At 31.3% G+C, this 11,992-nt stretch overlaps 1 protein-coding gene across 1 annotated transcript; it reads right to left on the bottom strand.

The window, feature by feature from the left end:
• Positions 1-631: 631 nt before the first annotated feature.
• Positions 632-2,229, bottom strand: FLA21 (FASCICLIN-like arabinogalactan protein 21 precursor). Its single transcript, XM_085741565.1, has one exon. It carries the CDS (start codon positions 1,913-1,915, stop codon positions 854-856), a length of 1,062 nt encoding a protein of 353 aa, XP_085597691.1. The 5' UTR covers positions 1,916-2,229; the 3' UTR covers positions 632-853.
• Positions 2,230-11,992: the final 9,763 nt, after the last annotated feature.

Genomic DNA, 11,992 nt, shown 5'->3' with positions numbered 1-11,992 from the left:
AGAGATTTATAATCATATATCGTCTCAACCCCGCATACACCCAAACATGTGACATGAAATGATCTTCACACATGACATGACATGAAATGTAAAAGTACTGAATATATAATGGTTGCAAATTTCTAAAGATTTAGCTTGGAAAGTGATTACTGAGTTTTAGCAATTTGATTTGTCCCAAAGGTATTCATTACAAATTATGATGATATGCTACTAATTTATTGTCAACATATTCAATCTGTTCCTCCTTTAAAAGGATGGGGTTAGTTAGTGAAACATTTCATTTCTTGTAAAATATTGACATATTTGGATGAATCGATAGTGGCCAATATTTGAACACTACCAATGATCTATAATTATTTGAGAAAATGCATTTTTATTTCTTTGCAATAAAAGCAGATATTTTTCTTCACAACTAGTGTTCTTCACCCTGTTTATTTGATTTCATGAAATTCCTTAAAGACATAGTAAATAAATCATCCCCTATCAGGTCCCAAACTCTCATACTGCACATAACACAGGGTCACAGGGACATAATTGTTGGAAGGAAAGAAAAAAAACATTTGAAGCAAGCATAAGAAAGAACACACTTCTCAAAAGTAGCAACTATAGAGCATATATTTTTTAGATCAAATAACACCAAATAAAATTCATAAACTATCAAAGTGAAAAACTAGGCATACATATTAAATTGGTTTTACTTGTTCTAGGATTGCATCTATAAGAATGCAAGTAAAAATGATACAAATTTAAAAGTAAGCAAAAGTGATGCAAATTTACATGATTGCATCAAAATGTAAAACCTATACACATACACATATTGTGACAAATGGACCCTTAACTAATTTCAACATCTTCAAGCAGTAATCTCAGCCATCTTAAAAGCTCTTGAAATCCCATGAACAACAAATTTCTCTGAAACAAACATATCAGGTTTCACAATCTGAATCCCATTGATAAGAACACCTTCCATAAAATCAAGAACTCCATCAATTTCAAGATAATCATCAGGCATCAAAGTCTTCAAAAGAGTCCTAACAGGAAGAGAACTGAGTTCTCTATAAGTGAATCTCTGAGGTAGAATATGAATCCTCACAGCTCTATCAAGCAAAGTAGAAGGGTAATGAAGTAAATTTACATCAGGAGGAGCAAAGATTGTAGCAGAACCATAACCAAAACTTGATGAATCTTTCAGAATCCCTTCAAGAACAGAATGCAATGCTGTTGAAAATGAAGAATACCCTTCTGAACCAAGTAACTGAACAACCTTGTTCCATTCAACAAAGTTCTTGAAATCACCAACTTCATATGTTGAATTGCTCTTGAATGAAGGACAAGTTGGTGAACGAATGAAATCAGCACCTTGTAAAACTTCACGTTGCAAAGAAGAAAACGGTCCAAGAACACCATGAATGTTGAATTCTTCACCAAGAAACATATCAGGGTTTGATATCAAAACATGGTTGATCTCTACTGTTTTCTGCAAAGTATCAACCTTAGTGAGTGATGCATTCTTTTGACGAAAAAGGGTTGTTTCGCAAGTTCCTTGCGACTTGTTTAAGAGTTCTTGCATTGTGAGTTTGGTAGTGAAAGTGTGATACATTAGAAGACTTTTGAGGAACCAAAGAGGGAGTGAAGTGTTTTTGATAGCAGAATCTTTGATGGCAAAGAAAGTTGAGTTTTTAGGTGGAAGAAAGAATGGTGGTGAACGATGAAGAAGATCAGCCATGAGAACAAAACCTTGTTTTTTGAGTGCTTCTGTTGCGTTTGTTGAGAGTGTGTGAGTTTGTGGAGGGATTACTTGAGGTGAGGATTTGGAATTTGAGTGTATTGCTGAGGTGATTGCTATGACACCAAGTGCTACAGATGCAATGAAGTAGATTGGAAACCAACACCAACATGAGTATGATGAAGCCATGTTTGAATTTTGATGAATGTAGAGATTGATTGTGTCTTGAAGAACAAGAAAAAGATGATGAAAGAATGGTTCTTTTTGGAGGGAAAAGGAGAAAGCAGAGGAAAGAATAGTTTTCTTTCTTTTTTCTTGTGGGTGCTGCTTTGTTTGGTGGAAGCTGTTTTGGGCTAGATAAAATTTTGGCCTTTTAAGAATGGGGCAATTTAAGATAATTGAACCCGGGGATTAGTTCAAACTATAGATGAATTAATCATGTGAAGTTTCCAAGGATATTCTCTTTATATAGAGGTTTGACCAAGTTGTAATGGAATGAATTATGACTCCACCAAGTTACTGTAAGTTAAAAACTCATAACTAGAGGAGTTTGATTGTAGCAAGTACAATCTTGAATGAAGAATGAATATATGGTGTAGTTATTTTTTACATAATCAGACAAGAACACATATAAATGATATTTGATAGGACGGTCAAAAAAAATGCATATTTTAATTTTGATTGTATATTGAAAATACGGATCTTAAATTTGGACAATTCGATCTAGATTAATTGAATGCTAATATCTTAAATATGTGAGTGTGAGGAATATTGATTGCAAGGGTGCCTCTTCGTTTTAGGAAGGACTGGTAAGTCAATAACTCATCCCAGGATTTGTTAAGGTCACTCATCACGCAGTTTCACGTTGTAAGTGACTTCAACCATTAATTAGAAAATCGAACTATTCAAATTACACAGTCAATTACATACAATTAATCAATCTCAATCATCGATTCAAAACGGAGGACCAAAATGCAACACTTTATGATACAATTGTCGAATCTATTTCAAATCTCAATATCTCACAAGTAGTTGGTTGGCGGGAGGGGATTCTTTTTGGTTTATTTTTCTCTCTTTTTCAAGTGTGGGATATCTTAACCCTTTATCCCATTTCTCCTATTTTTTAATTCAAATATGTCTCCCTTTTCACACCTAGCAAATTAAGGATCAAAAATCAAGTCGACTCTTATGTGACATGAGAGAATCCTTTTCCGTAATTTGCAATTGGTAACTCTTTTGTAGCCGGTACAAACTAAAATCTTTAAGGAACAACGGTCAAGAAGTCATGACATTGAAATAATGTCATTTTTAATAACAATGTTCTTACTATAGGGGTCAACTTCCTAATTTTCGAAATCAATCTCAATTAGTGAGTCACAGCTAATGAGATGCTGGCATTACTTTTGCTTCTAACTAAACTATTACAAACCACACTCCAAAAGAAATCAAAATAATAAAAAAGAGAGAAAATATATATCTTTAGTTTGTAATGCAGGATTTGTTAGATAATTGGTGGCTCCTTCTACAAGGTGATAGAGGCACCGACCTTTACTTTATAGCTTTTACTAACTAGTACTCCCTCCGTTCCTTTTTAAGTGTCACTTTTGGAGAAATTTTTTGTTCCTATTTAACTGTCACTTTCAAAGTTCAATGCAACAATAAATGTTGTTTTACCAACATTACCCTTAGTTATTTATTGTGGAGAGAGAAATATATGAAATAAGATATTAAATGACTAAGGCTATTATAGTAAAAGTATAGATTATTGTATAAGAAAAAGTAACATTTATTGAGTGTCTTGGTTTGTGTAAAATGTTAAAAAGTGACACTTAAAAAGGAACGGAGGTAGTAACTAGAACCTTCAATATTTGGCCATATTTAACCCCCCCACCACCCTCTTGGACAACTAAAATAGTTCTATAAAATTGTTAAATTACAAATAAAGAGATTTAAAATTGAATATATAATTATGGGACCACTCTAAGGGACTCTTCTTACGTAGTACCTTTTCTTATAGGACTAAACCTTTTACATTTACACCACCAAAAACAAAACTAAAATAAACTTTTACATTTTACTTTTTTTGCTTAAAAAGTAAAGGAGTGCAGATACTATAATATATTGACTTGTATCTTCTTGCTTTATAAAATATTTGGATCTCCTGTTCTTTAATCTTTATCAGAAAAAATTATTTCTTACTGTAATCATACATATCAATGCACAATCTAAAGCTCGTTGTATACACCATATGCTAGTAAAAAAAAAAAAAAATTGTGCTTGATGAATTAACCATTAAGGAAACCAAAAGAAATCATGAACAGAAATTTGGTCAAAAGGGGATATGAATTTCTTAGACACTTTTTATGGGATCCTTTTATGCTTTCATGTGGAAGAAAGTACTCTCCTTTTACTCTAACAAAAATGTAACCTGGATGCACCTTCCTTTCTCTCTAAAAATGAGAATTAAGACAAACATAGTGGTAGCAAAATAAAACAATATTATCTAACAATAAATTAAATTGAGTCTCATATAATCCCTACTCAACAACACCAAATTATATATGTAGATACAAAAAATTATAATCATATTACAATCATAAAAGAAAAGAAATAAAAAAAGAATGGTTTACAACTGAATTTAACTGAATTTATAGTGCAACCGATTGCTTGCTAATGGATTAAGAAATTACATATTCTTTTAATCTAAGAGCACGTAATCGACTGCACCATAAAAACGGTTTCATGAGTACCGAATCTTCCTACCATAGGTCCATTGCTTTTGTTCCAAAATGACCATATTCTTTCTTTTTAACTTTTTTTGTTTTTGTGAATTACACCATTTTCTTCCTAGTTCCTAGACTAAAATGTATACATAAAGAAACAAAAAAGTTGAAACAGAGCATGTCAATGACCAACACCACCACCATCACTATCCTTTTTCCTTGTAACACGAATGTAGCAAAAAACAACAGCAAAAGTTGCACTAACTAACCCACCAATGATAACACCTCCACCAGCCATTTCTGATGATGAAGAATGGTGTTTTCCCATCCTTCTATAATCTGGAGCCATAGCGCTTTCTTCTTTTGATTCTCTTTCTCCTTCTTCCTTTGATGAGCTAGAAATTTTATCACTCTTATGATAACTTAGCTGAACTTCTCTATGATTTTTAAGCTCCATTGGAGTTGGAGCCTCAGAGTAATGAACTTCTTCCATGGCTTGAAGTGCTACCAAGAAGATATGAGTTATCAAGAGAAAAACCAAGCCAACTTTGCTCATTGTGAACATTAATGTGTGAGGTTGTAAGAGATAAGGTATTGGACAAGTAAAGATTTTGGTTTCTAGTTTCCTGAGAAGAGTAAGTGTTAAGCATAGGAGTGTGGGGTAATGGACAGTGGATGGAGGGGGTTTTATAGAGAGGGAATAAATGCCAATATTTTTATTGTTTTTGGAAACTTGTTTGATAGGAGGTTCATCTGGCAGTAATTGGGCCCACTTATATAAGGTTTATACCCTCCGGTCACTAATATAAGCAAAAATCCACTTTCTAGGTTCATTCAATAAATGATGTATGTAGCCTATAATAAAGACTACATACATCATTAATTGAATGAATCTAAAAATTGGATTTTTGCTAATATTAGTGACCGAAGGATGTATGAAATAAGGAAGTAGGAGTTTAGTTTTGGGATTATAAATAATAGAAACAAAAATATTTCAAATATTGAATGTACACTTAATTTTCAGTACATATGTGAGACTGTCACACCTGGCTCATGAGACTGCGACACTTGGCTAATCACATATAAAATTATAATTAATTAATTTAACTGAACTATGGTTAATTTAGACAATGTTGAAGAATTTAAAATTGTGATTAATCTCATCCACTTAATTAAACTAGTTATAATTGAAACATGATTAATCAGATGTCACATGTATAAAAAAAATGTCTAAATATTGGGTGGGTATGGTTTGGTTCAGGATGAAAACTGACCAAATCAAATTGAACTGTTTGCTAAATTTAAAATAACTAAACCGAATTGTTAGTATTTCGAATTGAACTGTTTCAATCCAAACTGAACCGAACTGTTATTATTGATACTCTTGAAAAAATATAAAAATAAAAAGAACAAACGAAATCGAATTTTAGTTACCGAACTGAACTGAATTGTTTCAAATCGAACTGAACTGTTTTAAAATAAACTAAACTGTTTCAGTTTAATTTCAGAATTGTTAGTAATGATTTTTTTTTTTTGTTCAATCCAGTTCGTTCAACAATTCAGTTCAGTTTTTTGATTTTTTTCCCTACCCTAATTATTAGTCTAGTGAAAGAGCTAGTATCCTTTTATTCAAAACTCAACTTAGAGTTGGTGGTTGATAGCATAGCTCAAGCCAGCGATCAACTTAATTTTTGCATTTAAAAACTAACGCGGAATACCCTCTCAACCGAACTGTTTTATTATGCATCTTCTTTTTTCCTTCATTCATTTATGCATACTTTTGATTTTCACTTCAACTCATTGTCTGTCATTGTTCACCGTAATTTTTATTTCATTTAATGTTCATTCAAAATTCTAAGCTGGAAGTTAGCCATCCTAGTGTGAGGTCGAAATGTCTGTAGATTTCATTTGTAACTTTAGATCCAAATTTATGGCCTCAACGGATATATGAATAGTGGAATGGAGAACCTCAGTTTCAAAAGGTAGGAAAATTGTTCTTTAAACACCTAAAAATTGTTCACCTTGCTTAAAATAATTAATTGAGAGTTACGATCCGATCGAAAACGGATTTAAGGTGTCTAAAGAGCAACCATGAGATGTAGGATCAGGTGTCGTGATCCAACACTATAAGGTCTCAAAGCAACTTAGGCTTGATGTGCTTCAAATTATTTATGATCCTAATACATTATGCAATTCATTATCATAGTTTTAAGATTTTCCTACAAAAATTTAATGTAAATTGTTAGATATTTTGATGTTTGGTCGGATATTGATATTCTCTAGTCAAAATTAATTTAAAATTTGAATTTATTTTAAAATAATTAATATTAAAATATGACCTACTATGGTCTTTGGCCCTCTTTTGTACCAAAAAAAAATATGACCTACTATTGAATGATTGGACAATTAACACATATCTGGCCCAATTTTGAGATGCCAAAGTGTTCAACTTCATATTATTTTGGGACATTGGAGTATGCTCAATTATATTCGGTATCAAATTGTGTGGGTTAGCTTAACTTCTTAAAAAAAATGTTAAACACATTTTATCATAATTCTTTTTTTTTTTTTTACAAAATCATAAATTTTCTTAAATTGTTTAGCCCTCATTTAATTTCATTTTCCTTGAATGTCAAAGGTTAAATATGTTACTAGCTGCTTAGTGATTGCCAGTTAGGATTGCAATGGCGTATTGGTTAATTCTTCCAAAACGTCATCACATTTATGTCAAATTCCTTATGAGGAATAGAAATGCATAGAATCCCTTTTCCTAACTTTCCAAACAGAGTTTGGAATGCTTGGAAGAAAACAGTTGCATCATTTTGCAGCTGGAAATTAGAAGATGGCAGGATAATGCATTAATTTCCAATCACTTTCATCATAAATATCATCGATCCATTCTAACATTTGGGCATAACTAACACTAGATAGCTGCGGATCTGTAATCATCATAGCATGGAATATAACAAATCTTAGGCATTTGGCTGTTTCACACCTCATACTACGTAATTTTGCGTACGTGGCAAAGCAAAATATATATAGTCTTACATACTCCCTCCTTCTCATATTAAGTGACCTAGTTGATCATGTCACGTATACCAATGCACAATTTTGAACTTAAATATCTTTAATAATTTATTATAAAAAATTATGAAAATTTGATATTTTAAAAATATTCATCGTGACGAATACAACAAGATCATATATATTATATTTTATATTTATGTATTAATAGAAAAATGAGGTCAAAACATGTTGTATGAATAATACACTTTTTAAAATTAGGTCATTTAAAACGGGACGGAGGGAGTAACTTTTAGTTTTGTCAAAGTTTATAAAGCATACTATAACAATTATTAAAGGCATAAATCTAGCGTTTGCAAGATGCCAAGGTGACATGATTATTGATTTGTAACAAACCAAATAACATAATTACTCCCTCCGTTTTAAAATGAGTGTCGCTTTAGCAAAAAAAAAATTGTTTCAAAATGAGTGTCGCTTTCAGTTTCCAATGCAATAATAACTTTTTCTTTTCAATTGTACCATCCAATTAATACTATGCACACTACTTCCAAAGTATTACTTTTAAAACTAACCAATAGTTAATAAGGATATTTTGGTAAAATGACTATTCCCTTTCTCTTAATCATTGCATTTCTTAATACGTGTGTAAACACCTAAAACGACACTCATTTTAAAACGGAGGGAGTATTTATTAAAAGCTAATTATGAATTTAGTGTTTGCTACAAGCCAAAAATGATACTAGTATGATTCAGGTGTTATCAATGACAAATTGGATCATAAAATATAATAATTCTTATCCAATAATACCTGCCACATTCGCAACCAAAAAAAATTCTAAAAAGAGTATCACATTTATTTTTATGAATTATATGCACGTAATTGAATATTATGTTCAAATGTGACATACATCTATTTTGATTGTTAGACGTCTCAACTAAATTGACACCTTTAACAAACAAATATCATCTACAAGCATACTCATAATATCACACATACACGCATATATAAGTAAAAAAATACAATAGAAGATGAAGGGCCAAACCTAACCGGTATCATTGGAAAAAAGAAAAACAAAACAAGAAAATTAAGGGACGCGATAAGCTGATAAACCAACTGAACCCTAAAAAAATCCTATTTTATAATTTAATTAAAAAAAAAAAAGGAAGTTCATCTCATCAAATGTGTCAACCATTATCTTCCCAGCAAATAAGAATGTTTGTGGTACACTGTTCCTTCTGAATTGAAAGTGTTTTGATAGAATCCAAATTTTAGAAAAGTATGATCCATATAAGATATGAACCAGCCATTTGTTTATAAAATAATTGAGGCGGCAGGTGATATTGATATATTTCATTTTTCAACAAAGGTAAGTAAATTTATATTTCTTTTTATTGAGGTTAAGCCGTTAAGGTGATCGAGATGATACTTTGATATATTTGGTATGATTCCAAGAATATCTTGACTTGTGATACCAAGAGATTCAATCCCCACGACACATCTTTTTGACTCGTAACATGGGCACCGGTAACATGTGGGACTCAAAGCCGGTGTACTACTTCCAAGCATTTTCATTTTAAAAAAGTCGGCAGAAAAAATCTAATCCCTCCGGTCACATTTATAATCAAAAAATCACTTTTTAGATTCATTGAATATATAATGTATTCAATGAATCTAAAAAATATTTTTTTGATTATAAATGTGACCGGAGAGAGTATTTCACTGTTTATCAGGAATATATGTTCTTATACATTTGGAGACAGTCAGAGTTCCACGAATCAAATGTTAACTCGTAAAATCCACTTGGGTTGGCCTGGTGGTATTGACTTGAGTGTTAGAAGTGTGCTCATCCTCAAGGTCTCAGGTTCGATTCTCTTCGGCATCAATTTGGATGAGTTAATTTAGCTTCTTCAAAAAAAATGTTAACTCGTAAATTAAACGAATTTACATTTTTAGGTGTCAAAATCATGTTAAATCGGAATTAAATTTGTTTTTTTTATTGAAATCAGAATGTTTGACGACTTTGAGCGAGTTAACACGAAATGAGCTCGGGTAAAATCGTTCGAGTTTACGAGTTAACACTTAAAAACACATTTTTTTTAGTTTTGGATTTTTTTTCTAGGCCCCCCCTCTTTTTTTTTTTAAATCCATTTCCTTTTTTCAAGCTCAGTAGCTCCTTGTCTTGTCTTTACAGTTAACACTCTCTTGTCTTGCTTTTCTTTCTTCTGAAACCTACCTAAACGAACAACACAACACAACATCTGTGATTTTGTGAGTTAATTTTGTATTTTGATGCTAAATTAAGCATAATGTTTTATTATGGTGGTTAGGTATACTTCGCATTTATAATTAAGTCATATTTTGCACTATTGACTTACTTATAATATTTATGTTAGCTTACATATGTCATGTATATAATAAATTTTATATAATTTTAATTTTAGATAAACTTGTACGAGTTTACCAGTCATGTTTACCTAGGTGGCCTAGGTAAAACAAGTTGAGTAAACTCTCGAGTTGTAAAACCTTGCATACCATGGCAAAGATAGAGATAAAAGAGAATAATATGATAAATGTAATATGTTTATGATGTTATAAGAAGGAAGATATAGAGAGAAAATAAAGCGTTGAATATGTGTAAAAAAAATTGAGGCGTTAAGATCTATTGTTGTGTTTATTAACCTCTCAATTCAATAAAAACATTCATTAACCATTATCTCCGTTTTTTTATTTTTGTTTCATTTTATTAGCTACTTAGAAAACAAAAATTTATTAATATTCTATTTTCATTGTACATTTCTTCTTAGTTCTTTTTATTAAGCTGGTAAGACATTTTCTCAAAAATAAAGTTCATATATAAGATAATATATTAACTAATTAACTAAGGATCATGCTGACAAGTTCTCTAAAGGCATCAAGTTTCTTTAGAGTGCTTGTTAGCATTTTTCATTAACAAAATAAGATAGTTTTTTACATGTGCGGTAGGGTTAATAAGGTCTCCAGAACCTTTAAGTAGTTGTAGTGTGGTTAGGGTTTTTGGGAGGCAATGAAGGTGAGTGGTTATGAGATTTCGTCATGGAACATTGGATGTGCTCGAGGATTATGCATTTGCAAAGGGTGTGACTTCAAGGTAATAGAGTTGCTTGATTCAAAAGTGGTTGTGCAACATTAACATATCCAAGCTCTTAGAAGACTTCATCAAATTGATTGTGAGGCTAAGGTTTCTAATGCTTATTATGAGAAAGTTCTAGTTTAAGTTAGTTTACTTCCTTAGTTCCTCCTAGAATGATTTCGTTTCTTTTAGATGTCGGTCCTCTATTTCAAAAAAGAAAATGACCATTTTCTTTTTAGAAATAAATGTTGGTGTGTAACCAGTAAATATTTATTTGACAATTTATTTTCGTTAAATTAGTAATTGATACAACCTATTTATTCTCGCTAAGTTGGTGATTTATTTAAAGCTAATATAGTTTGTTTGGAAAATGAGAGTTTCAGAGTGACGATGTGTATCTACTTACCAATCCAATTCATAGCTTTGGAAAATCATGGTGAATGCAGTGAAACGCTAGATTGAATATATTAATGTCTAACCAAACAGAGTCTTAAATTTATGCATGTTTAGATTTGCTTGTATTTATATTTAAATCTTCTAAAGAGATTATTTCTTCACTTTTGATATACAAATAAGCCAGAAACCTAGGCAGGTTCAATACTTCAATGAGATTTCAACCATGTTAGAACTTAAGCACATGAAGAAAATATAATCCAAAATATTAGTCAATTAGATGGAAGAACGTTGTACCTTAGACTCCACATTAAGAACTTGTATTTAAGAGTTATGTCCACGACAACTCTACTCTATAAAATTGATTTGATGGAAACCCTTTCTTACTTAGAGGCTTCCTTCTCCTATTAGCATATGTGGGCACCTTAACCGACTTATAAGAAGTAGCATTTTCTATGGTCAAACTCTCGATTAAAACATCAATGTTAACTGAGAAATAATTTTTAGAGTATACTGGAATGACAGACCTATGAGGAAAAGTAAGGAGAACTTACATTTTTATAAAATTACTGACAATATAATTTATTTATTTTTTAAATAAGTTATTTGTAATTGAATTTGAAGTATTATATGATCATTTATCTTGTTACTGTTTCAATTTTTTAAAAAAGATTTTTATAGTCCCTAAATAAAATTTAGTGATATATGTAACTTAAAAAAGAAAATTTAGTCATTCTCCTTCATCACTCTCTATCCAAACACACTCTTTAGAGTTCTGGACTAAAAAAAAAACCTCTCCTAAAGCAGTTAAAGAAGGGGAGTGATGATGCAAATTTCATTGATGACTCATACAGGGAAAGTATAGTACTTTGCAAAGATGAAATGTCGAGTTAAATAACAAACTCAGCTCAAAACATACTCCTTGCAAAGCAAACTGTACTAACAAACTTGATTCTCTGCTCCATGCTTCTAGATTCTGAACCTCATTTGTGGAGCACAGAATCTTGGAGCTAGAT

The sequence above is a fragment of the Medicago sativa genome, chromosome 2 (assembly GCF_051527215.1).
Source record: "Medicago sativa cultivar Bolivia chromosome 2, Bolivia_mono, whole genome shotgun sequence".
NCBI lineage: Eukaryota > Viridiplantae > Streptophyta > Magnoliopsida > Fabales > Fabaceae > Medicago > Medicago sativa.
Note: the sequence above shows the minus strand (reverse complement) of the source record. Positions and strands in the feature narration are given on the sequence as shown.

Excerpts from the sequence above, each read along its gene's own strand:
- FLA21 (XM_085741565.1), bottom strand. The coding sequence starts at position 1,915 with ATGGCTTCATCATACTCATGTTGGTGTTGGTTTCCAATCTACTTCATT.